This window comes from Gracilinanus agilis, chromosome 2 (genome assembly GCF_016433145.1).
Source record: "Gracilinanus agilis isolate LMUSP501 chromosome 2, AgileGrace, whole genome shotgun sequence".
Classification (NCBI taxonomy): Eukaryota; Metazoa; Chordata; class Mammalia; order Didelphimorphia; family Didelphidae; genus Gracilinanus; species Gracilinanus agilis.
In genome coordinates, this window is record NC_058131.1 from 719,413,787 (window position 1) to 719,441,497 (window position 27,711).

The 27,711-nt window shown below is 36.7% G+C and overlaps 1 protein-coding gene across 1 annotated transcript; it reads left to right on the plus strand.

The window, feature by feature from the left end:
• Positions 1-265: 265 nt before the first annotated feature.
• On the plus strand, positions 266-27,711 carry LOC123234438 (gastric triacylglycerol lipase-like). The gene is made up of 10 exons (XM_044660338.1): positions 266-370; positions 565-682; positions 2,803-3,001; positions 3,547-3,653; positions 8,067-8,148; positions 11,136-11,166; positions 12,263-12,409; positions 24,098-24,169; positions 26,597-26,674; positions 27,478-27,711. The coding sequence occupies exons 1-10, from the start codon at positions 266-268 to the stop codon at positions 27,709-27,711; spliced, it is 1,173 nt and encodes a 390-aa protein (XP_044516273.1).

A 27,711-nucleotide genomic window follows, 5' to 3' on the forward strand; every position in this document is an offset into this window, starting at 1 on the left:
GTGCCCTTTTGCTCACCACCTCCTGACTCCCTGGAGAGTCTCCTCTGTAATTTTTCACTCATTCTTTCTACTCTTCATACATGTTTATCCACTGGCTCATGACTCTGGTATCTTCAAGAATTCCTTCCTGCATCTTTGCTTATAATCATAAGACTTTAGTGCTTTCTATTACTTGTTTGATGCTTTCAATCTGTGTTTCTAAGATTATTGTCCTTGTCAATGTTTATGCAGTGCCATTGATCTCCATGCTCCAGGGGAAAACAAAATGTGGAGATTTGTCATTGCAGCATTAATGATCCAGGCACTGGGAACAGAATGTATTTCCCGTTTTCTCAAGAGACCTGTGAATCCTGAAGTTCTTTTAAGTGCTGTAAGTTTTCTTATTAGGAAAAATCACATTCAACTCATTGTTGTATCTATGATTTCAATTTTTTGTTAATATTTAAGAGTTTAAGCACTAACAGTAGAAAATTATATGTTTATTAGGAAGTAAAATAATGGAATTGGAATGGTAAAAAAGGGGTTTCCAGTACCCTAGACTGAATGTAGCTTTTTTCCAACTAGAGTCAGATCATTCGCTACTGGAAATACTCACTTGAAGAGCATGAAGTTGTAACTGCTGATTCATATATCCTTACTCTTCATAGAATTCCTTATGGAAGAGCAGACAATAAAGGACCAGGTATGTACCAAGTGAAAGATATCCAAGTTTGGAGGACAAGTATCAGGGGTGGAATCCCAGCCTGTTGTTTACTGGCTATGTGGACAAACCACTTCTCTCTGGGCTTCTCTATTTTTCTTTTTCCAATGGGAGGATTATATTAGATAACCTAATATCACTTCCACTCCTAACAATTTTTATTCTTAAGTCAAAAAATATTTCTGAACTGAAGGCCTTGTCTTCCCTTTAGAGAAAAATAGAATAGGAAAAGGATTTTGAAGTCAACTGGACCATGGAAAAAGCTTAAGAAACCTCTCTTATCCAAGGGAATCACACCCACAACTTTCTGTGGAATATTGGATACTGAAGGACCTGACAATAAAGTGAAAGAGAATGAAGGGTGTGTGGCTACCCAAAATCTGGGGTGAACTGAATGTCTAAGTTCTCTTCATTTTTTTCTAAGGAAGAGTGGCCGGCAAGTCTTTTTCTGTTGACCAATGTACTCTTGTCCACAGTTTTCTGGGAGAATACTTCATGATTCTTTGATAGCCCTAGCTCAGACTCAGGTACTTCACTGGGTACTTAGCAGACTCATGCAGAGACAACTGACACATACACAACTGACACTGGTACATACTGAGTGCCTAATTTCTTTTTCTCTTTTTCTTTTTTGTTTAGAATATTATTCCATGGTTACATGATTCATGATCCCCCCCCTCCCCTTTCCCTCTCCTTCCAGAGATGACAAGCAATTGCATTGGGCTATACATGTATCATTGTTCAAAACCTATTTGAATGTGATTCATATTTGCAGTACAGTGATCTTTTAACATCAGTACACTACTCATATCTTTATCAAATTAAATGATTAATCCTATGTTTTTCTTCTGTGTTTCTGTTCTCACAGTTCTTTCTCTGGATGTGGAGAGTGTTCTTTCTCATAAATTCCTCTGGATTGTCCTTAGTCATTGTATTGCTGCTAGTAGAGAAATCCATTACATTAGATTGTGCCATGATGTATGAGTCTCTGGGTACAATGTTCTCCTGGTTCTACTCCTTTCACTTTGCATCAATTCCTGGAGGTCTTTCCAGTTCACATGAAATTCCTCCATTTCATTATTCCTTTCAGCACAATAATATTCCATCACCATCACATACCACAATTTGTTTAGTCATTCCCCAATCAATGGATATCCCCATATTTTCCAATTTTTTGTCACCACAAAGAGCTCTTATACAAATATTTTTGTACAAGTTTTTTCTTTATTATCTGATCTGGGTAAAAACCCAACAGTGGTATGACTGGATCAAAGGGTAGGCAGTCTTTTAAAGCCCTTTGCGCATAGTTCCAAATTGCCCTCCAGAATGGTTGGACCACTTCACAACTTCACCAGGAGTTTATTAGCTTCCAAATTTTGCCACATCTCCTCCAACATTTATCACTTTACTTTGCTGTCATATTGGCTAGTCTGCTAAGTGTGAGGAGGTACCTCAGAATTGTTTTAATTTGTATTCCTCTAATCAGGAGGGATTTAGAACAGTTTTTTTCATGTGCTTATTAATAGTTTTGAGTTTTTCATACGAAAATTGCCTATTCATGTCCCTTGACCATTTGTTGATTGGGGAATGGCTTGATTTTTTTTGTAAATTTGAGAGTTTTTTCATATATTTGGGGAATTTAAACCTTTGTCAGAGAGTTTTGTTATAAAAATGTTCTCCCAGTTTGTTGCTTTCCTTCTTATTTTGGTTGCATTGGTATTGTTTGTACAAAACCTTTTTAATTTGATATATTCAGTCATTCATTTTATAATTTACAATGTTTTCTATCTCTTGCTTAATCTTAAATTTCTTCCTTTCCCACAGATCTGAAAGGTATATTATTCTATGTTCACTTAATTTATTTATGATTTCACTCTTTATATTTAAGCCATTTACCCATTTTGAGTTTGTCTAGGCAGGAAATATTATTTTAAACAACAGGTAAGTCTTTTTTCCTCTGATGGATGGCTATAATTTCACCTCTTAGCTCCTGTGGTTTGTACATTTCACTGGGAATCCAAACTCCACACATCCAAGGAGAGATTTTCAATGCCAATGTGGCAGAAATTTGGTTGTGAGTATTCAATATGTTTCTCTTTCAGGTCAGAGACCTGTTATACTTTTGCAGCATGGTTTGCTGTCATCAGCTGTCAGCTGGATCAGTAACCTTCCCAATAATAGCCTGGCCTTCATCCTGGCAGATGCAGGTTTTGATGTGTGGATGGGAAACAGCCGGGGGAATACCTATTCCCTGAAACATGCCACCTTGTCAAGATATTCCAAAGAGTATTGGGCATTCAGGTAGAGAAAACTCAATTGTAGGTTTTGTGTACTTTTGATCTTTCAATCAAATAGCATTAAGGAATGAAATAATGCCATCTTTATTTAGTTTCTTGCAAGTGATGCTATGTCATTGTAAATTTTGCCTTGAAAAATCATCCATTTTTGAAGAGAATTCATTCTATCTTGGTATCTGCTTTTCTATGATACCTTTGCTTTATTTCTAATGAAGCTCTTGTTGACTGGTATCAAACTCAAGGAGAAACAAAACCCCATAGCTACATATCAAATTAGAAAGCTACAACTTAACATTATCTGTGTTATAAAGTAATTTTAAAATTTTAGGCATCATTCCACAATGACAGTTTCCTTTGGTTCTGGCTATATTTGAGATCATTGCTGGAATGATTCTGACATACCTTTTAGATCACCTTATACAGATATATTTGAAGGTCAAGAACTGGATTCTGTTTTTAGCTAAGGACAAAGAAGGGGTGTAGTTAGTCATATGTTGAAAACATAGTTCAGATGTAGATCTGAATACATTGTTGTTTGTCTTTTTGCAGTTTTGATGAAATGGCTATATATGATCTTCCAGCCTCAATTGACTACATTGTGAAAAAAACTGGGCAGAAGATACATTATGTGGGCCATTCTCAAGGCACACTCATTGGTATGGTCAGACTGTTTAGTATCTGAGAACTTTCACCTCATCCCTCCTTGATGAAGTCCAAGTTTTTGTGGTTGTGTGTGGGGGAGATGGGCAAGAAAGAGTAACTCATCTCTAACTAGACACTAAATGTGAACCTGGAAGAGAGGAGATGGAGCAGGGTAGAAGTAAAGGGAAATGGGATGGGGAATAAAAGACACTCCCTGTATTCAGAGGGCTTTTTGTGCAAGAGGGAAGATTTATTCATCTTGCCCCTAGAGGTCTGGAAAAGGAGCATAGTGTAGAAACTAGAGAAAGACAGATTTGAGTGAGCTAGGAAAACATCCTAACAAAGAGAACTTTCTGAAAGAGAATGGAATAATTTAAGAGGGAATGAGTTTCTCTTCAACTTAGACCTCTAGGTTGAAGAAAGGTAACCATTTGTCAGGGTTCCCAGTTGTGGAGCTAAGTTAAGGAAGTCTAATCCTTTTTCTACATGAGAGCGACTTAAAAACTTGAAGACTATGATTATGTTTCACCTGTTTTGCTCAGGCTAAGGGACTACCTGATAATATTCAAGAGGGATGAACACAAATGTCTTTGCCTTCCTGATCAGCCTTCACTGAGTGCTTTCCAGCTCATGCATGCTCATTCTATGATGTGGTGTCCCAAATGAAGACATGACTTCATGTGTTATGTGACTTGGACACAAAACTAGTAATTATTACCTTCCTAGTGATGATGCCCATGCCAAATTAATGCTTCCTACTAGCTCAGATCACTTTTTGGTTTGATTGTCGAGCCTCACTACATTTTTTATGGTTTTTATTTTTTGAGCCCACGTTCAATAATGGGTTGATTTCATAATTGGCAAATCCAATGGCCTTTTCTCAGTCTTTAACTCTTTTGACTTGTTCAAGGTTTTGGTGATATTGTCTTCTTCTCAGTCCCCTCTGCTAGGTCTTGATCAACCTCACAGCCCCCAGATGTGAATATTCCCCTCATTCTAGGTTCACTTTCTTCTCTTCACTCTCACTTAGTGATCTCATTCGCTGCCATGGGTTGAGATATGTATCTTCCAGAAAATTTATCCCCAACACTTATTTTTCTCCTAAGTACAAGACGAACAATACCCAGTATGCACTGGGCTGTGCAAACTGGGGATTCTTTTTTAAAATTTTATTTAATTGATTAATTAAGAGAATTTTTCCATGGTTACATAATTCACATTCTTTCTCTCCTCTTCTTCAATCCCCCTTTCATATCCAACATGCAATTCCACTGGGTTTTTTACTTGTGTCACTGATCAAGACCTATTTCCACATTATTGATATTTGCACTAGGGTGGTCATTTATAGTCTATCTCCTGAATCATATCCCCATTGACCCATGTGACCAAGCAGTTCTTTTTCTTCTGTGTTTCTACTCCCATAGTTATTTTTCTGGATGTGGATAGTGTTCTTTCTCATAGGTCCCTCAGAAATGTCTTGGATCATTGCATTGTTGCTAATAGAAAAGTCCACTACATTTGATTACACCACAGTGCATTTTTCTCTGTTTATAAGGTTCTCCTGGTTCTACTCCTTTCACTCTGCATCAATTCCTGGAGGTTATTCCAGTTCACATGGAATTCGTCCAGTTCATTATTCTTTTCAGCACAATAGTATTCCATCATCAGCAGATACCACAATGTGTTCAGCCATTCCCCTCATTTTCCAATTTTTTGTTATCACAAAGAGCTCAGTTATAAATGTTTTTTATAAGTCTTTTTTCTTATTATCTCTGGGCTATAAACCCAGCAGTGGTATGGTTGGATCAAAGGGCAGGCAGTCTTTTAATGCCTTTTGGGCATAGTTCCAAATTGTCATCCAGAAAGGTTTCATCAATTTACAACTCCACTAGCAATGCATTAATGTCCCAATTTTGCCACATCTCCTCCAACATTTATTACTTTCCTTTGCTGTCATGTTAGCTAATTTTCTTGGTGTGAAGTGGTACCTTTGGGTATTCTTTAGACATCTCAAAGTTAAAGTGTTCAAATGGAAATTTTTATCTCTTGTCTCAGACTAACCACTCTTCTGAACCTCTGTATTTCTGTCAGGACTGCCACCAGCTTTCTGGTCTCCAAGGCCAAAATTTAATTATCATCTTAAGTTCTTCACTCTCCACTAACCCACACATCCAAATTATTGCCAATTCCTCTTGTTGTTAACTTCACAACATTTCTCATATAAATGCCCTTCTCTCCACTTGCCTATCCCATAAACTATTGCAACAGTCTTCTGATATTTCTCCTAAACTTCATCTCTACATAATGGTCATTTAAACCTCTTTACAGGCAGGTCACAGTCTAACTTTGTAGAATTATTAGGCATTTCTCTCTTTTCTATGCTCTAAAGCCCAAGCAAATAGATACTTTTGCTATTCCATGGAGGATGTATCCTTCCGTTTCTGTGCCTTGCATTCATTAGCATCCACCCTAGAATGTCCTCCCTTTTCATATGCACTTATTGGGATTCCCATTGTCCTTCAATATTGAGTTCAAATATCACCCTTTATAGAGAGAAGCCCCTTCCTGGTCCTACATGTGCTAGTGCAGAGCTTTCAAAGTTTTTATCCCATATGTTCTCTATGTTTCTCTCTGCTTATTTGTCAGAATGTCATCTTCTCCTATTGGAATAAAAGCTCCTTGAGGATGGAGTCTCCTGTTTCACTTTTCTTTGTATCCCCCATGCCTTTTCTTATGTTTGGCACAAAGTTAGCATTGATAAAGTTCTTTCTGATTCCTTAGTGGTTATTCTAAAGGTTGAGTCATTCAACCATTCCTAAATAAGCATAACCTTCTATTTCTGTAGTTCATTGCTCTTTTTATCTTCAACATGAACAGCATGAGAGACTTTGATGAACACTTTACTGAAATCTAGATAGCCCTGGAGAGCAGCCTGTCAGGAATTAGAGTGTATCTTATCCCACACTCACAACACATTCTAAATAGATACATGACTTTTATAACAAAGGTGGGGATGTTAATAAATGGAAGGCAAACAGGTTCTGTACTTCTTATAGCTACAGGAAGGAGATGTTCTCTAAAGCAGGCAAGGGATAAAATCAATCACAAAACATTCAAGTGATGACTTTCGTTACATGAAAGTAAAAAGCTTTTGCATAAATATAATTAATGCATCTAATAAGAAAAATTGCTGAATGGGGAAAATATTTGTATCAAAAATTTCTGATAAAGATTTGATATTTAAGATATTTAAACAAATATACGAATAATTGTTTATAGATTCACCTCTACAAATGCATGTATATATACATATATGGATAGATAAGTGGTCAAATAATATAAATAGAAAATTCTTAAATGTATCCATAAATATTAAAAAATTACATGAAAAATTCCCCTTAATCACTAATAAGAGATTTGTAAATCAAAACAGCTCTTTGGTTTCATCTTACACTTTGCAAATTATCAAAAGGAGAAGAAATGCCAAAAAGAGCTAGAAAGGCAATATCTGCAGAATTTCTCTCATCTAGCAGTGCAGTGACCCTGATATAACATTCAGATTATTAGAGGGAATCTTTAGAACAGTATCAGTGATAGCATTCATTTCAGTTGAGAAAAGAGTGAATTCTGAATTATCCAAGCAAAAGACAACACACTCAAGACATAAGTAAGGAGGAACAGGAACACTGGCACAATGGGATAATACTTAAACCTCTTGTTCCTGAAATGACAGCCTAAGGTATACAAGAAATTATGTTGAACGATAAAGATGTCTTCTCTTTGTACTTGGTTTAGACTCTTTTCACCCTTTGATTACCTGGCATCCTTGTCAGGAAGGAGAGGAGCATCCTACATGGTCTTACCACTCATGTAACTTTGGGAAAGTAACTTAATTCCCTTAAAACTTAGTTTTCTCATTGGTGAAAGGAGGGATTTGAGAAGATGACCTCTAAGCTTTCTTTTGCTCTACGTGATATGGGTTCTATGTGATGGTTTCTTAAATCTCTCATGAGATGATCTCTTCGTTTAATGTTTTGCTTTAAAAATACAACAAGGATATTTTAAATAACACTGAATCAACTGTTCTTTAAAATGAGTTGGCTTAATTGGCTCTATCTTTGTTTATTGAGGTATAAACTAAGACCCTGTGAGTGGAGAAAAGGAGACAGGATATATGAGTGCCCAGGGAGAAACTCATTTGTCAGATAGTAGGGAAGACTAGCTGACCTCTGAGGCTTAATTTGGAGATTCTTTAACTCTGTGATTTACCCATTGGCCAGGGTCAGTATGATTCCTAGGGCTGTTCTCTGAGTGGCTAAGCATTCCCTTGTGGCTTCTGCTTCACAGAATCAAAAGGGCCTTGTTGAGAATTGGAAGGGTCTTCACAGGTCAAATCTAGTAAAACCCAATCTCCTGTTGTCTTTCAGGTTTCCTGGCATTCTCTACCTTACCTGAACTGGTCCAGAAAGTCAAAGCTTTTTATGCCTTAGCTCCAGTGTTTTCCATTCAGCAAGTCAGAAGTGTTCCTTTTCAGATTATTTTGTTGGTGCGTCAGTCAGTTTTCAAGGTATGTAATTCCTTTGGCAAACTGGAATTGAACAGGAAATAAATGAGAAGAAGTAGAGCATGGATTCTGGTAATATATGATGCATTTCAGAGTGAATAAATCCAAGCACAATTCCAAAGGCAAGCCATTTACATAGAGATGGGGAAGAAAATTTTTCTGTGTAAGAACAGATCCATTCTAATGCTTCAGAATGAAAAACAGTTCAGTCAAAGAGAACCTTAGGGTTGATCTTGCCCAATTCCTGTCTTCATCATCTTGGCTCTGAGGCTCAGTGCTTACATGATTTTGGATAAGTCTTTCTTTCTCTGTGGACTTTGGTTTCCTAATCTTTATAATGGGAAATTTGGATTGGGACAATATCTTAGGGCCATATAGAGGAAAGAACTAAATAATTAGGCACCTTGTTAGAATGTTATTGGTAAATCTTTCTCTCTTGACTGTAGCTAATTAGACAGTCATCAGTTTATAGCTCTAGCTGTCTCCCATATCTGACCTTGGGTCCCTCTTTGATGTTGCCTCTTAGAATTCTGAATTTCATTCAAAATTCACCTCAAACCTGTTGCTAACATTAATTCTCCCTAATGCTATCAGGCACTATGGCCTTCCTTTCCCTCTCATGATCTTCATTTTGTGTTTATTGCCTTACTTTTTATGTTTAGCTCTAGGCAATGAGGTATATTGGAGAGAGAGTTGGCCTTGAAAACAGGAAGTCTTGTGTTCAGGTTTTGCCTCTAACACATATGGGCTACAGATTCTAAGCAGACCCCACTGAACTACTCAGAGATCTAGGCAGCACTCTAGAACTCTAAGGTCAGAAAATTGACAATCTTCATTGGAAGAATTTCCCTTTTCTAGGGAGTCACCAGAGCAACAAAGCTTGAGTCCAGTTCCCAATGCCATCCTTTCTGCAAGATGATTTTGTATACACCCTCCTATGCAAACATGTCCCTTCCTGAGAGTCAGTAGTCAATTAACATTTTTTAGGTAATTACCATGGGCCAGGCACTATGCTAACCACTGGATATACAACCATAAAATCAAAAGACAGTCCTTATCCTTAAAGAGTTTATAATCCAATGAAAAATATAACACAGAAAAGAAAGCTGAAAGGAACGGGAAAGGGCCCCACCTGGTGCAGGGGTATGGCTGAGAAATCAGAGATGTCTGGACAAAAATGAAGAGTTATCAAAAGATATGTCTATCCTGTTCCTTGCCCTTAGGTAGAGGATGTTATGAATCTCCCCTGCTATCAGAGGGACATATGGTACTCATGAAATTTGAGTCCCAAGGCTGACTGGAACTTGCTAGATGATGAGAATTGCCAACAATGAATCTGCAGGTGGTGCTTGGTGCTGTATGATGGAAAAGTCGAGGAAGTAAAAAAATGAGGGTATCTAATGGGAAATGAGACATTCAAATGAGAGTGTCCAGCTGATGAACTTGGTGATTCTGTCACATGAACCTGAGTCAAAGAAATAAGGTTCTTTATCTTTGAGAAGAGAAAATTCAAAGAGTAGAGAAGGAGCATGAGAGCTTTCTTTGAGTATATGAAATTCCATCATTTGGAAGTGAAATTTGCTTTCTTCTTTGCATGATGAGAACAAAGTGGATCAGCATGGTGTAACAGAGAGATAATAGGTAGATAATGGTAATAGTGTCAAACATTCATATTATGCCATATGGTTTGTAAATTATTTTATTTATAGGATCTCATTTGACCCTTGCAACAACCCTGGGAAGAAGGTGATTTTATTATCACTATTTTGACCATGAGGACATGGAAACTAAAGAAGGTTAAAGGCAGCTTGAAGACTGGCCAAGATTAATGCAGTCTTTAACACAGAGAATAACCTAGACATTAGAGATTTAAATTTTTTTATTATAAAAAAATATATTTTTATCAATTGCATGTAATAACAAATCTCCACATAAATTTCAGAAGTTATATGACTCATATTGTCATCATACCTCCCTCCCCTCCCTGCTTCCAGAGCTGATAAACAATTTAATCTGGGTTATACATGTATTATGATGCAGAGCACATTTTCGTATTATTTATTTTTTGTAAAAGAAAAGTCATATAATAGCAAAACTGCAAAACAAAAGTGAAATAAACAAGGGGAAAATCATATGCTTTCATCTGCATTCCTTCTCCAGCAGTTCTTTCTCTGGAGGGGGATAGTTTTCTTTGTCATAACCCCCCCAAAATTATTCTGGATCATTGTATTGTCAATAATGCTAACTTACGGTTGATCATTCCATAATATTGTTGCTACTGTAAACAATGTTCTGGTTCTGCACATTTTGTTCTGCATCAGTTCAGCTAAGTCTTTCCAGCTGTTTCTGAAATTCTATTCATAATTCCTTACAACACAATACTATTTCATCACCATCACATGTCACAATTTATTCAGCCATTTCCCAATCGATGAACATCCTTTCCATTTCCAATTCTTTGCCATGACTAAAAGAACTGCAAGAAATAACTTTGTACAATTAGGCCCTTTCATCCTCTTTTTTTTTAAACCCTTGTACTTCAGTCTCACAGGTGGAAGATTGGTAAGGGTGGGCAATGGGGGTCAAGTGACTTGCCCAGGGTCACACAGCTAGGAAGTGGCTGAGGCCGGGTTTGAACCTAGGACCTCCTGTCTCTAGGCCTGACTCTCACTCCACTGAGCTACCCAGCTGCCCCCTTTCATCCTCTTTTTAAAATTGCTTCAGAGTACACACCCAATAGTTGTATTGCTGGATCAAAGAATATGCTTTTGGTTTATAGCCTTTGAGTATAGTTCCAAATTGCCCTAAGAATAGTTGAATCATTTCAAAATTTCACCACCAATGCATTAGTGGCCCAGTTTTGCTACATCCACTCTAACATTTGTCATTCTCCTTTAATGTCATATTAGGTCAATCTGATAAATGTGAGAAGGTACCTCAGAGCTGTTTTAATTCGCATTTATTTTAAGAAGAGAGATTTAGAACATTTTATATGATTATTGGTAGCTTTGATTTCTTCATTTGAAAACTGCTTATTCATATTTTTGTCCATTTGGCAAATGTGAAATGACTTGAATTCTTGTAAATTTGATTTAATTCTTTATATATTTGAGAAATGATACCCTTTTCAGAGAAACTCATTATAAAATATTTTCCCAGTTCATTGTTTCCCTTCTAATATTGGTTACATTGGTTTTGTTTGTACAGATATTTTCATTTAAGATAGGCAAAATTATTCATTTTATATCTTGTAATGTTTCCCTTTTCCATATATATGGCAGGTAAACTATTCTATGTTCCTCTAAATTATTTATAGTATCACCCTTTGTATCTAAATCATATACCCATTTTTACCTTATCTTGGTATAGAGTGTGAGATATTGGTCTTTTCCTGGTTTCTGCCATTGTTTTTTCCCTAGAGGTTGAATATTGAACTAGGGTCACAAAGCTTATAAATGTCTAAGGCAGAATTCAAATTTATGGTATCCTAATTCCAAATGCAGAATCCTGTCTGTTGTACCACCAAGATACCATATAGACAGAATGCTGGATTTTGAGTCAGAAGACCAGTTTGAATTCTGCTAACTCTTGTTAGCTATGTGACCTGGGTCAGTTACTTAACCTTTATCTGCTTCAGTTTCTTCACTGATAACTTAGGGATAATAATGACACCGACTTCCCAGGGGTGTTGTTATGATGAAAGGTAACATTATCTGTAAAGTGTTCTTAGCATAATACTTTATACAGAGTAGATGCTTTATTATTTTCCCCATACTTGAAGTGTTCAGGCAAGGCCTAGATGGCTACTTTTGAGAATATTGTTGGTGCCTTTTCAGTCCTTTTTTGTCCTTGTCCACATCTGAGATTCTGATTCTTGTATCGCATGGGCCATAATACTCAGGGCCCTTCACATTATATCTCTTAAGAATTCAAGGAAGAATGGCTGAAAGTGGGGGTTCAGTATCTCATGGTTTGGGAATGGGGAGCTGTTATTTTTTTTTAATTCAACTTTCCCCCTTTTCATGGCTGCCAAATTTGATTTTGGTTTTTCCTTCACAGCTTTTACTAGGTAACAAGGACTTCCTGCCTGAAACTGTCATCAACAAGGTTCTGGCCACTACAGTATGCAACAATAAGATAATTGGTACCATCTGTGGCAAAATCTTCTTCAGTTTGTTTGGATTTGAACCAAAAAACTTAAACACGGTATGAGTGTTCCTTTTCCCTCTTCTCAGATGTTAGTGACATGTCATTTTTATATGAGAGACAAGCTAAACAATTTACTTTACCTATCCAAAGGATAAAGCTATGGAGAAGCACAAGGCTTCCATTTTTAAAAAAAAATTTAAATTTTCTTTTTTTAAAAATTTTTCTATGGTTACATGATTCATGTTTTTTTCCTCACCCCCCCCCAAACCTCTCCCCACCCTCCCTGTAGCCAATGTGCAGTTCCACTGAGTTTTACATGTATTGATCAAAACCAATTTTCATATTGTTGATAGTTGCACTGGGGTGGTCTTTTAGAGTCTACATCCCAAATCATCCATATCAACCCATGTGTTCAAGCAGTTTCTTTTTTTCTGTGTTTATACTCCCATAGTTCTTTCTCTGAATGTGGATAGATTTCTTTCTCATTAGACTCTCAGAATTATTCGGATCATTTCATGGCTGCTAGTACAGAAATCCATTACATTTGATTTTACCACAGTGTATCAGTCTCTGTGTACAATGTTCTTCTGTCTCTGCTCCTTTCACTCTGCATCAATTCCTGGAGGTCACTCCAGTTCACATGGAATTCCTCCAGTTTATTATTACTTTGAGCACAGTAGTATTCTATCACCAGCATATACCACAATTTGTTCACCCATTCCCCAATTGAAGGGCATGCCCCCATTTTCCAGTTTTTTCCCTCCACAAAGAGCATGGTTATAAAATTTTTGTACATGTCTTTTCCTCTATGATCTCTTTGAGGTATAAACCCGGCAGTGGTATGGCTGGGTCAAAGGACAGGCATTATTTTAGCTCTCTTTGGGCATAGTTCCAAATTGCCATCCAGAATGGTTGGATCAATTCACAACTCCACCAGCAATGCATTAATGTCCCAATTTTGCCACATCCCCTCCAACATTCATTATTCTCTCCTGCTATCATTTTAGCCAATCTTCTAGATATGAGGTGGTACCTCAGAGTTGTTTTGATTTGCATTTCTCTAATTATAAGAGATTTAGAACACTTTTTTTCATGTGCTTATTGATAGTTTTTAATTCTTTATCTTAAAATTGTTTTTTCCATGCCTTCCTGTCCTTCAGTATAGATGCAGCCAGATCCTGTATTATCCTAACTGTGGTCCCATGGTATCTGAATGACTTCTTAGCAGCTTTTAATATTTTTCCCATGGTCTGGTAGTTCTTGAATTTGGCTTTGATTTTCCTGGGCATTGTCAATTGTGAACAAAATGTAGGAGGTAATCTGTGGATTCTTTCAATCTCCACTTCTCCCTCTTGTTTGAGAATTTTGGGGTAGTATTTTTGGATAATTTTCTGTAGGATGATGTCCAGGCTTTTCCTTTTGTCATGATGTTCCAGTAGTCCAATAATTCTTAAATTGTCTCTCCTGGATCTGTTTTCAAGATCTGACGTTTTGTCAATGAAGTGTTTCATATTTTCCTCAAATTTCTCAAAATCTTTTGATTTTGTTTTATAGATTCTTGCTGCCTTGTGAAGTTATTTGCTTCTAGTTGTTGGATTCTAATATTTAAAGACTGAATTTCATCCCTGGCTTATTGGTCATCCTTCTCCTTCTGGTCTTATTTTCTTTGCAGGTCATCTTTCCCTTTCTTTGCCTCGTTTTCAAGCTGGCCAATTTTGGATTTAAAGACACTATTTTCTTGTTTTACTTCATGTATTTCCTTTTTCCAATTTTCCTCAGTCTCTCTTAATTGTTTTTTTGAATTGTATTTTGAGTTCTTCCAAAGCCCATGTCCAATTCACCGGAGTTTCTGTGTTTTTTCTTGGAGTTCCTTGGACCTCCCCTGTTTCATTTACTTTTTGCTCATTTCCTAGATAGAAGCTGTCAATTGTAATTTCTTTTTTCTTTTTCTGCTGTTTACTCATATCTTTTCCTTCTTTACCCTGCCCCCCCCCAAAAAAATTGGCTTTAATCTTGCTCCTATGATTATTTGCTGGATCTGTGGGTTTGGACCATTCTGTCCTGAAGGGGCTTTTTCTCTGCTCTGCTGATTGATTAGGTTAAGCTAATGGTTTTAATGAGCTCTGTGGTAAGATCTTCCCCACCTGACAACATAAGCTTATAGTTACTTTCACTGCAGTCTATGGAGGAGGGGTGTTGGAGCTTCTCTTCCCTCTGAAGATTTCTTATCTGCCTTATTGATGAGATTAAGCCAGGGTGGAGTTGATCGGCAGAGCTTGATGTGCCCTGAGACCAAAGCCTCCAGAAAAGGTGGAGGAGGAGAAAAAGGGGGGGGGAGGAGTAAGATGGAACATTTTTGCTGTGACTAGGCTGCCCCTCTCTGTGTTTATCTTCCAGCCACCCCCCTGCCATCAGTGTTCAACAACCAAAGCCTGGCACAGCTGTGCCAGCAAAGCACTCCCTCCAGACTAGCATCCTTGCCCACACAGAGATTCTGGAACCACTGGAGATTCAGCACAGCAAGTGGGGGAGGGTTCCTGGGATCTTCCTTCTTTGTTTCCCTCACACCCAACAGTTCAAGAATTCAGTTTTTTTGGCATATCTCTTGAGCTAAGTCCAGCAGGAAGATCCCCTAGCTCCGTCCTGTTGTTAGATTTGGTTTTCTGTCCCCTCAAAACACTTTGTTTTTTATTAGTGTGGAAGAATTTTGGAGGTTTGGAGTTTTGCTGTGTCTAAACGACTATCTTCCCAGATTTCCAATTTTTTTACCGTATTTTTTTCTCTTTTTTTAAAAAAAATTTTTTAGAAAAATTTTTTCCATAGTTATATGATTCCTGTTCTTACTCTTCCCTCCACCCCAAATCCTCCACCTCTCATAAAAGGCATGCATTTCCACTGTTTCTTCATGTGTCATAGATCAAGACCTATTTCCATAGTATTGATAATAGCACTAGGGTGATCATTTAGAGTCTACATCCCAAATCATGTCCACATCAACTCATGGGTTCAAGCAATTGTTTTTCTTCTGTGATTCCACTCCTGTAGATCTTCCTCTGAAAGTGGATAGCATTCTTTTCAATTAATCCCTCAGAAGTGTTCTGGATCATTGCATTACAGCTAATACAGAAGTCCATTTCATTCAATTTTACCACAGTGTATCTGTCTCTGTGTACAATGTTCTCCTGGTTCTGCTCCTTTCACTCTGCAACAATTCCTTGAGGTCATTCCAGTTCACATGGAATATCTCCAGTTTATTATTCCTTTGAGCACAGTAGAATTCCATCACCAACAGATAACACAATTTGTTCAGCCATTGTCCAATTGAAGGGCATACTGTCATTTTCTACTTTTTTGCCAACACAAAGGACACAGCTATAAATATTTTTACATGTCTTTTTCCCTATGAACTCTTTGTGGTACAAACCCAGCAATGGTATGGCTAGATCAAAGGGTGGGCAATCTTTTAGTGCTCTTTGGGCATAGTTCCAAATTGCCATCCAGAATGGTTGGATCAATTCACAACTCCACCAGCAATGCATTAATGTCCCAATTTTGCCACATCCCATCCAACATTCATTACTCTCCCCTGCTGTCATTTTAGCCAATCTTCTGGGTGTGAGGTGATACCTGAGAGTTGTTTTGATTTGCATTTCTCTAATTATTAGAAATTTAGAACACTTTCTCATGTGCTTATTGATAGTTTTGATTTCTTTATCTGAAAATTGCCTATTCATGTGCCTTGCCCACTTATCAATTGGGGAATGGCTTGATTTTTTGTACAATTGACTTAGCTCCTTGTATATTTGAGTAATTAAACCTTGGTCAGAATTTTTTGTTATAAAGATTTTTGTTTTTGGAGTTTGTTGTTTCCCTTCTGATTTTGGTTGCATTGTTTTTGCTTGTGCAAAACCTTTTTAATTTAATGTAATCAAAATTATTTATTTTACATTTTGTAATTTTTTCTAACACTTTCTTGGTTTTTAAAACCTTTCCTTTCCCAGAGATCTGACAAGTATACTATTCTATGTTTACCTAATTTTCTTATACTTTCCTCCTTTAAATTCAAGTCATTCACCCATTCTGAATTTATCTTGGGGTACGGTGTGAGATGTTGAGCTAAACCTAATCCCTCCCATATTGTTTTCCAATTTTCCAAACAGTTTTTGCCAAATAGTGGATTTTTGTCCTAAAAGTTGGGCTCTTTGGGTTTATCATAGACTGTCTTGCTGACATCACTTACCCCAAGTCTATTCCACTGATCCTCCCTTCTGTCTCTTAGCCAGTGCCATATTGTTTTGATGACCATTGCATAATAGTATAGTTTAATATCTGGTACTGCTTCCTTCATTTTTTTTCATTATTTTCCTTGATATTCTTGATCTTTTGTTCTTCCAAATGAACTTTGTTATAGTTTATTTTTCTATTTTAGTAAAAAAGTTTCTTGGATAGTGATAGGTATAGCACTAAGTAAGTAATTTGTTTGGGTAGAATGGTCATTTTTTATGTTAGCTCATCCTACCCATGAGCAATCAATGTCTTTCCAATTATTTAGATCTAGTTCAATTGTTTGGAAAGTGTTTTGTAGTTGTGTTCACATAATTTCTGTGTTTGTTTTGGTAGATAGATTCCTAAGTATTTTACAAAGTCTAGAGTGAGTTTAAGTGGTATTTCTTTTTCTATCTCTTGCTGTTGTGATGTATTGGAGATATATAGAAATACTGATGATTTATGTGCATTTTTTGTATCCTGCAACTTTGATGAAGTTGTTGATTACTTCCACTAGCTTTTTAGTTGATTCTCTAGGATTTTTTAAGTATACTATCATATCATCTACAAGGAGTGATAGCTTAGTCTCCTCATTGCCTATTTTAATATCTTCAGTTTCTTTTTCTTCTCTAATTGCTACTGCTAGTGTTACTAGTACAATGTTAAATAATAGAGGTGATAATGGGCATCCTTGTTTCATGCCTGATCTTGTTGGGAAGGCTTCTAATTTATCGCCATTGCATATGCTTGTTGATTGTTTTAGATATGTACTGTTTATTATTTTTAGGAAAGTTCCTTCTATTCCTATACTTTCTAGTGTTTTCAGTAGGAATGGGTGTTGAATTTTGTCAAAGGCTTTTTAAGCATCTATTGACATAATCAAGTGATTTTTGTTTGTTAGCTTGTTAATATGGTCAATTATGTGGATGGTTTTCCTAATGTTAAACTATCCTTGCATTCTGGGTATAAATCCCACCTGATCATGATGGATGACCCTCATGATCACTTTCTGGAGTCTTTTTGCTAGTATTCTATTTAAGATTTTTGCATCTATGTTCATTAGGGAGATTGGTCTATAGTTTTCTTTCTCTGTTTTTGGTCTGCCTGGCTTTGGAATCAGTATCATATTAGAGTCATAAAAGGAATTTGGTAGAACTCCTTCTTTCCTTATGATGTCAAATAATTTGTATAGCATTGGGATTAGTTGTTCTTTGAATGTTTGATAGAATTCACTTGTGAATTGTGTCAATGGAATTAGCTCATCCTCATTCATTGTTAGACTCTAGCCATCAGAAATGATGTCACACCACCCAACTTAGAATTAAGTGGGGAGGGGAAGATCATTTACCCACACGTGACAATAAGTAATAAATCAGAAAAAAAAGACTGCCCTTTGGGCGGTCCAAAACAGTGTGGAGGCTGCCATTTGTCCACTTGGAATTGGAGGTGGATGCAGGAAGTGATGAGAGACGCTATCTTTTAAATTATGATGGCAACTTCCTGTGGAGCAGTTAGTTCTTTGAACTTGGTGTTGAAGGATCTCTGGCGAGACTTCAGAGGGTTTCCCTCTGAATTGTCATGAGGGTAAGTTAGGCTGACTTCCTTTCTCCTCCCTTGGTGTTTCTGGAGGCTCTACCCTCAAGGAGGCCTCTCTTGCCTTTCTAATTATAAAAGGCCTTGTGCTAGAAGCCTTGTTTAATTAACCTCCGTGCTCCTTCACTGGGGCCTCTAATTTCTTATCTGGTCTGGATCTCTGGTCCGGGCCAGAGTTTCTCTCTCTCAATTTCCCTACCTTCAACCTTCATAATTGTAAATAAACTTCCATAAAAATCATCCTGACTTGGGTCTATTATAATTTGAAATCGAGTTAATCACATTTCTGGCAACCATAAGAATCCATCAGGCCCTAGCAATTTTTTCTTAGGGAGTTCTTAGATGGCTTGTTCAATTTCTGAATTTCAAATTCAGAAAGAATTCAAATTCATAAAGAAAAAACCAGACTTAAACAGAGAGTTTGCTGCCTAAACACAGAACTCAAGGGAATCACCATGAGGTAATTAAGAGAGCAGGGGGAAACAAAAAAAAATAATTTCTTTAAGGGACCCAATAAGTTCAATCTATTTTTATTCCTAGAAGAAAAGAAGATATTGGTAAATATTAAAAATTGTTATTATCAGTAGGGTAACGAGAAGAAGTTGACCTATGGGGAACAGTGACAAACTGTATAGGATGAAATGTCAAGATACAAATATAGATATCTATGTATAAATACATATAAAACTAGAGGGTGAAAAGGAGATAATATTAAGAGAAATGTGAAAACAGACAAAATATAGTAAATTTATATTCCATAAAGAAGTGCATGGGTATAACAGGGAGAAGACCAATATCCTGGAAGGGTAAAGATGTTGGAGAGAGGAAATACTTAATTCTTAAGTGCATTGAAATTAAGTTAAAAAGAGAAGAATAAGCAGATCCATTGGGGAGATAATTGATTTGTGCCCTATAGAGAAATAGAAGGGTAACAAAAGGACTGATGGGGAGGGAAGCAATACTAGGGAGAGAGACAGAGAGGGTACTTTAAAAGACCCTAAAGAACAATAAGAAGGAAATAAGAAGGGAGAGGGGATAAAAAGAAGTACAATAAGGGATTGAATTAGGGGGACTGATTAAAAACAAAACACTGGTATAGAGGGAAATAGTGAAAGAAGAAAGGGCAGGACAAGGAGAGGGAATCAAAATGTCTGGGAATACACAGTTGATGATTATAACTCTGAATGTGAATGGGATGAACTCACCCATAAAATGGAAGCAAATAGCAGAGTTGATTAGAAACCAAAATACTATCATATGTTGTCTACAAGAAATACACACGAGACAGGCAGATACACAGAGAGTAAAAATAAAAGGCTGGAACAAAATCTATTGGGCTTCAACTGAGAAAAAGAAGGCAGGAGTTGCGATCATAATTTCTGACAGAGCCAAAGTAAAAATAGATCTGATTAAATGAGTTAAGGAAGGTAATTACATCCTGTTAAAAGACAGTATAAACAATGAAGAAATATCAGTACTCAACATGTATGCATCAAATGGTTTAACATCTAAATTTCTAAAGGAGAAACTGCCAGAGCTCATGGAGGAAATAGATAATAAAACTATACTAGTAGGAGACGTAAAACTTCCCCTATCAGATCTAGATAAATCAAACCAAAAAATAAATAGGAAAGAAACAAGAGAGGCAAATTAATTCTTAAAAAAATTAGAGTTAATAGATATATGGAGAAAAATAAATAGGGACAAAAGGAATACACCTTCTTTTCAGTAGCACATGGAACATTCACAAAGATTGACCATGTGCTAGGGCATAAAAACATGGCAAACAAATGCAAAAAAGGAGATATAGTAAATGCAATCTCATCAGATCATAGTGCACAAAAAAAGTTATTAGCAAGGGTACATAGAGAGGCAAACCAAAAACTAATTGGAAATTAAATATTATGATTCTCCAAAATAAGTTAGTTAAAGAACAAATCATAGAAACAATTAATTTCATTGAAGACAATGACAATTATGAGACTTCTTACCAAAACTTATGGGATACAGCCAAAGCAGTACTAAGGGGGATATTAATATCATTGAGTGCATACATAAAGAAATTAGGGAGGGCAGAGGTTAATGAATTGGGCATGCAACTTAAAAAACTAGAAATCAAATAAATTAAAAATCTTCAGATGAAAACTAAATTAGATATACTAAGAATCAAAGGAGAAATAAATAAAATCAAAAGTAAAGAAATATTGAATTAATAAATAAGACTGGAAGCTGGTACTTTGAAAAAACAGATAAAATAGACAAAGTACTGGTAAATCTAATAAAAAAAGGGAAAGAAGAAACCAAATTAACAGTATTAAAGATGAAAAGGGAGACCTCACCTCTAATGAAGAGGAAATTAAGGCAATCATTAAAAATGATTTTGCCCAATTATACGGCAATAAATATAGCAATCTAGGTGATATGGATGAATATTCACAAAAATATAAATTGCTTAGATTAATAGCAGAAGAAATAGAATACTTAAATAATCCCATATCAGAAAAAAAAATAGTCACAGTTTTTAGACACAGTTTTTCTGTGTCTAAACTGCCTATTCCCGGAATCTAAGTCTTCCTTTTGACTCATGTACTTTCTTGGTCTATGCCTCATCCATTTAAAAGCCAAGTAATAACAACCAACAATTCTAATACAACTCTCAGCTTAGTAAAGCAACCTAGGGATATTGTTTTATTTAATTCTTGCACTTTCATTTCTGAGAAAATATTATTATTAATATTATATTAAAGAGCCAAGAAATGAGCCTGAGAGAGATTAAGAGTCTTACCTAAGACCAGAGAGCTAGTCAGTGTCTGTGGTAGAATCTCTAGTGGAATTTGAACCTAATTCTTCCTGAATTCAAGTCTGATACTCTCTAATACCACCTAGTATTTCAAATAGTACTGGAAATATGCATGAACTTACTAAAGAATTCTTCATTATACTTATCTATTTCTGCCTTTTTAATGTAGACTTTCGGGTACCTCTTGCAAAACGTTCTTCCAGAAGATATATTACAGGTTCAAGGTACTCTTTGGGATAGCAGTCGTTCAACTCATGGGTCAAGGTCCCTCTCCAATAGGAGCACTTTTACTAACCAACCAGAAGACCTATTTGTTATAACAAAAGGCAGTTAATTAAATAGTATAGTAAGAACAGTGATGAGAAAGAATCTTCTAATGCACACTCTTTAATTGTTTATCAAATCTCCATTGGGTAATTATGTACATATAAAGAAAACATGAAGAGGGAAAGAATATATGGGAAGCTCATTTCAAGAATCCATATGGCCAGAGAGCAAAAGCAAAGAATGTATGTGCGTGTACGTGTGTTTGTGTGTGTGTATGAATGTGTGGCCAGAATATACGTAGAACCAGAATAACACATACCTAAGGGACATCTTTAATTTTTCCTTCTTCCCATTTTTATTGCCAATCCGTCTTATCTTCTGTTTCTTGAAAATGACCAATGGATTCTTTGCTTTTCTAAACACTATCTAATTTGCTTAACATCTTGGCCCAGTTTGTGCTGTTTCTGATGACCTTTTATGGACTGTATGACTGCAGAAGTCACTTTTTCCATGCTCAAAGCCAATGATCACAAAGTGGGTGCTACCACCCCTTGGTGGGTGCTGCAGTGTTCCAGGGGGATGGTGATGGCCACAGGTGCATTTATTTTTCCTATTAATTGCTATTAAAATTAAAAAAAAATCATTTCCAGGGGGCTAAGTAATATTTTTTCTGGAAAGGGGGTGGTGGGCCAAAAAAGTTTGGGAACCACTGCTCTAATCAATACTCCAGGACTCTAAATTTCAGAGAAGTCACCAGTTAGCATTTGTAGAGAGATTTCCCAATCCAAGAGATTCCTAGACCAATAACATCATTAGTCTTGACCCTAACTCCTCTTCTACATATTAAGAAAAACCCTTGAGAATTCTTTCATTTCGACTCTGCTGGGGACTCACTGATGGTTATCAAACAAAATTACTTCTCTTGCTATGTATTTGAAGGAATCTTGTTTGCTTTTCATAGATGGATGTCAGACACCTGGTTTGGGGAGAGCCTTAATGAAGAAGTCTCTAAGGGGACTATTGTTAGAAGGAAAGTTAGATTAGCTTAGGGAGATTTGAGGGACAGCAACAGCTTGCTGACAGCTTCAGAATTCTGTGGGTCTGACAGAGAGCATGGAGACAATTGAACTTCTGGGAAGAAGGGAGGCCTGTTTTATCCTGTGTGTGGAGCTTATTTTCAAGAGAACTATTTCAATCAAGACCTGGTTTGCTCGAGATTGGCCAAGCAGAGTTGAGACATTTTCAGTGGTGGACACTGAATGGCAATAATCCTAGCTCCATTTCCAGACTTGGATTTAACTGGCAGTTACCCTGTACATCTTGAGGATCTGTTGAATTCATTTACTTAAGATCTTTGGACACACGTGAGATCCCAAACAACAGCTGGACCTGTTACTATAGTTGTTAGATTAGTGATAGTGTAGATATTTCCTTTCAAACTTTGGAGAATCCCCTTAGTGATTTCAAGATAGAAAACCTGATCCCTTCCACTCCCTGTCCCACCCTTTTGACTCCACTTCCCCATTCCTCACCTTACCCAACCTAAGAGTTGTTTACCCATAGGATTTCTTATTTTAACCCACACTTATTTATATTATAATAATACTATGGACCTATTTTAGGGAGTCTATGATATGAACTTGGATGGGAAATTTTGCATCTTTGTTGTTCATTAATGTTTAGTTCTCTTATTATCCTATGGTCTTTATTATATGCATTCAAAACATGACTATGAGGACTAGATCCTTTTCCTGAACTGACAGTCCAAAGGGACTAGAATGCAAAAAAAGTTTCAAAGTCCTGCTTGAAGTGAATATTTTTTCTTCTAAATAACAAAGTGGTGTTTTTAATGCATGACAAACCAAATGGAATCATTTCTTCTACTTGTTTCAGTTGTGTTAGGGTAAAGATACTGTCTACTGTAGAATATCACTTTTTCAGTGACAGTCAGTTCCCTTCTATTGCCCTTAGTAAGGACTTTATTTGAAAAAAGTTTGAATATATGTTGATCATAACTGGCATTTTGTCAATTAACATTAGATTTTTCCCCGTGCCTTTTTTATTGCTATTGACGCATCTTGCCTGTGCTTCATTATACCTTTTGAGGTTTTCTTATCAAAGATACTGGAATATTTGCTTTTTCCTTCTCTAGTTTATTTTACAAAGGAGGCAACTCAGAGAAACAGTTAAGTAATTTGCCCAGGGTCACACAGCTAGTAAATGTCTGAGGAGAGATCTAATCACTTTTCCAGACTCCAAAGTCCAATACGTTATCCACTTCACCATTTAACTTCCAGGAAAGTCAAGTAAGTCAGAGAATAAAAAAGGAACACAAGGGTGTCCATTTGTTATCTTCCTGTTATTCATATTCCTTAAGGTCTGATTCCATAGGTCTCTTCAAAAATCATTATTTCCTTTCCATACTTTCTGTGTCTGCAAGAAGAGAAATGGTTTAATCCATGTTCTTTTCCCATCTTTCTTTTTTTTTTTTTTCAGGGTCATTTCTATTAGAATAAGGAGAATTTTGCTTTGTGTCATGGACTACTGCAGCCAATTTTTTCTCAACTCTATGGAGGACCTAATGCTGGTGATTCTCTCTAGGTTTAGCCAGGATGGTCCTGAGAGAGAAACCCAATTGGGAACACTATCTCAGGACACTGGAACATGAATGGGTCACAGACCTGGTCTGGAGAGATTTCCAGCATAATAGAATCTGCACAACAATTGACTCCACTGACTTCCAGGGCCCAATTTCAGGCTGTCAGAAGCTCTTGGAGTAGAATTTGTGGAGAAATTAAATGTTTGCTTTCTCCTTTTAGAGTCGAATTGATGTCTATGTGTCACATGGCCTCCAGGGAACATCTAGCCAGAACTTTCTCCATTATGCCCAGGTACTATTTGTTCAATGCTTCCAGGTCCTGAAGTTCAAGCCTCTCTTCTCAAAATACTTCCATGAATTATGGAAAAACAACCTAGTCACCAAGTCCTTGGTCCCACACCTGTCTAGTATGTCTGCTGGGAGTTCCCAACTTTATGTCCACCAAGGAAAGTCTTTTTTCATTAGTACCCTGTTCTTAGTGCCAGCTTCCACCTCAGCTTGGATTTCTTTTTTTTCTGAGTTGTATCCTCTTTACAAAATAAGCTTCTTTTAAATTATTCCTTTTAAGGTTCAAACCCGGCCTCAGCCACTTCCCAGCTGTGTGACCCTGGACAAGTCACTTGACCCCCATTGCCCACCCTTACCAATCATCCACCTATGAGACAATACACTGAAGTACAAGGGTTTAACAAAATTATTCCTTTTACTTTATTATTCATCAGCAAAGTTCAGAGTTCTGTGATAGAAGCTTAACTGTGAAATAGGCTGATAGTCTGGATAGATGGGTTTGATAATAATGAGGTACCAAGATTGAGAGTTTCTTCATAACCCACAGTGAGGAGAGCCTGAAAGGCTTCTCCCAGGGCCCAGCATACTTCTTAGACTCTTGGACAGATTTATAAAACATATCAGAGTTTATTTTAGCCTTGGTAAAATGGAAGGGAGGATTAAGGGATAGGATGCCCTAAGCTAAGGAATCTAGTTAAACACCCCCCCTTCTACAACTCCTGCAAAGAAGTTTCTTCTGGTCTTCCAAATGCCTAAATTCCCTACACTGACTGTATAATTTCCAGCTATCTAGCTACCTGACACTATAATCCTCCCAGATAAATGTTAGCAAAGTATATAGTTCTTCAAATTAATTTAGATTGACCTTTTATCTCAGGGATCAACCCTGGCTGGTTAGGCCTAAGATGGCTGTAGTCTTTCCCATGTCAGACAGGTTCACTGACTGACTGTGCACAGATCTTCTCAGCAATTGGGAACACTATCTCAGGACACTGGAACATGAATGGGTCACAAAGTAGGCAGGATGTATCCAAACAGGACTGCAGGGTAGGTAGCTTCAGCTTCATGGGGACAGCAAATCAAACCCTTCTTAGTCTCACACAGATGGCAAACAGGAGAAAGTTACCAGCTTCAGGCTTTTCCCCCAACAGGAAGTTCAAAAGTCTATCGGTAGCTCTCTATGTCCATCTTTATATAATATTCCCCATATTTCAGAATAAGCTCTGCCATTCCAGAGCATGTGGTAAGATCCAGCATACTGATCTCTGTGCAAAATCTCTCTCTCACCTTTTTGCACCCATTCTCTCCTTTCCTTATAACAACTGGGATCATAATAGAATGGTCTAGAGTTACCAAAGTACCATGCTCAAGAGTGGCATTCATTGCCTCTTCCACCCACCCCTGGACTCCATGTCTTCTCAGTATCACCAGGGAGCTAACTTTCTCTTAGTTAGAATAGAATCTCAAAGGGAAGGCTGCTCACATTGGAGCTACTTAGGTAAAATTCCATTTTTTCATTCTTCCCACTAAACAAGGGTAGCCTTGATTGCCTAGAGATGACCTAAACTCCGTGAGCTGAGAGACTCCTGAGAGAGATCAGCAAATGATCAAAAGACCAATAGCCATCCCACAGGATTTCAAGCTCTAGGCAGATTAACTTGTCTATTTTCATGTAATAAATACTTAGTTCTCTTATTGTACCAGGGAACCCCCAAAAGCTTAAAGGTTCCCAGCTCCCACCCATTTTTTCCTCTTTAGCCTAAGACTTAGAGTCTTTTAAAATATTTTTCCAGATTATATGTAGATATAATTTTAAGTCATTTTCTGATATTTTGCTATCCATGTTCTCTCACTCTTTGCCACTTCTCTCCCCTCCCTGAGATAGCACATAAAAGCTTATACATATACTAGCATTCAACACATATTTCCATTTTTATTATGTTATAAGAGAAAACACACAGTGCTTCTATAGGAAAAACTCTCATGAAGGAGATAAAGTGAAGACATGGTATGCTTCAATATGCATTCAGACTCTCTCAGTTCCTTTTATGGGAGTAAATAGAAATTTTTGTGTCCTTGAATCCCTTAGAGTTTTCACAGATCTCTGCCTTGCTGATAAGAGTTAAGTGCATTATTGCTGTTACTGTGTACAATATTCTCCTGGTTCTGTTCAATTCACTATTTATTACTTCACTTAAGTGTTTCCAGGTTTTTGGTGATCACAGGACATAGTATCTTATTTTTATTTTTGAGGGAATAATTTATATATACATGTAAATGTATATATATATTTATTGTTCATTCATTGATTTATATATTTGTTTGTTTAATTTTTCCAGGCTTGATGCAGTGGGGTTTTTAAACCACTGAACTTGAGGATGGGCATTGTTTCCAATATGTATGTTCATTCTTTTCTATGTTTCATTATCAGACTTTTCATGACATTCGAAATGTTACACGAGCTTATGACTATGGGACTCGAAAAGAGAATCTGGCTCATTATAATCAGGTAATTTTTTGGAAACAAATGATGATTTTTTTTTCTTTTTACAGAGGCAGTCAATTAAGACAATTAGAACAGCAAACTAGGTCTCCTGACAACAAATCCAACCTACTTCATGCCTCATCATATTGCTTCCCTGCAAAATGGGCTTTGGTGGTGAACATTGAAATAGCTATGAAACCCCTTTGTGTTACTGTCCTTTAGTTTACAAGCATCTATCTTGTTCACTGTAATGGCAAGAAAACTTAGCTCAATACCTGGCCAAAATCTAAATTCCCTGAGCCTAGGGCATCCTTTCTCCTGCCAACCTAGTGACAAGATCAAAAAAAGATGACTCATTCTTCTGGTATTTGGGCCACATCCTAGCCTTACTTGGACTTATTATATGTGTTGATAGTTCAATGGAGAGATAGATGAAATTCACATCTATAAATGAATGAATATGTATATATATGCATGAATATTATTAGTTATTACATATATAAAAGTATAGCAAATATAAAAATATATCATATGAATATGTGTTAGAAAACATATTTACACATTTTATTTTAAATAATAATTATTTACCAAGAAAAACGATGTTCCTCTTACTCCCATCATAGTGGTATCATTTTTTTTTCTTTTAAAAATGTAAACAAAGCCATGTATTATAGTTTTGGGTTCTGGTAGTCCCATTTAGGAGAAAAGAAGAAACATGTAAAGCCTTTTGATAGAATCATAGGCAGAATTGGCTTACCAATAGATATGATATGGCTTTGAATTGTGGCTCTCTCTAAACACACACTCTCTCTCTTGTGTTCATGTAGTCTACTCCTCCAAGGTACACTCTGTCATCTATGAGAGTGCCAACTGCACTGTGGAGTGGTAAACAAGATTTGGTGGCTGACCCAGAAGACGTCTCCATCTTAGTCCCACAAATCCCCAACCTGATTTACCACAAGACTCTGCATACATACACTCATTTGGATTTTATTTTTGGTCTTAATGCACCTCAAGATGTTTATAATGAAATCATTGAGATGATAAAGAAAACACCATAA

Excerpts from the sequence above, each read along its gene's own strand:
- LOC123234438 (XM_044660338.1), top strand. The coding sequence starts at position 266 with ATGTGGAGATTTGTCATTGCAGCATTAATGATCCAGGCACTGGGAACA. Across the intron at positions 3,654-8,066 it reads TTCTCAAGGCACACTCATTG|GTTTCCTGGCATTCTCTACC; the intron begins GTATGGTCAGAC and ends GTTGTCTTTCAG. Across the intron at positions 26,675-27,477 it reads ATCTGGCTCATTATAATCAG|TCTACTCCTCCAAGGTACAC; the intron begins GTAATTTTTTGG and ends GTGTTCATGTAG.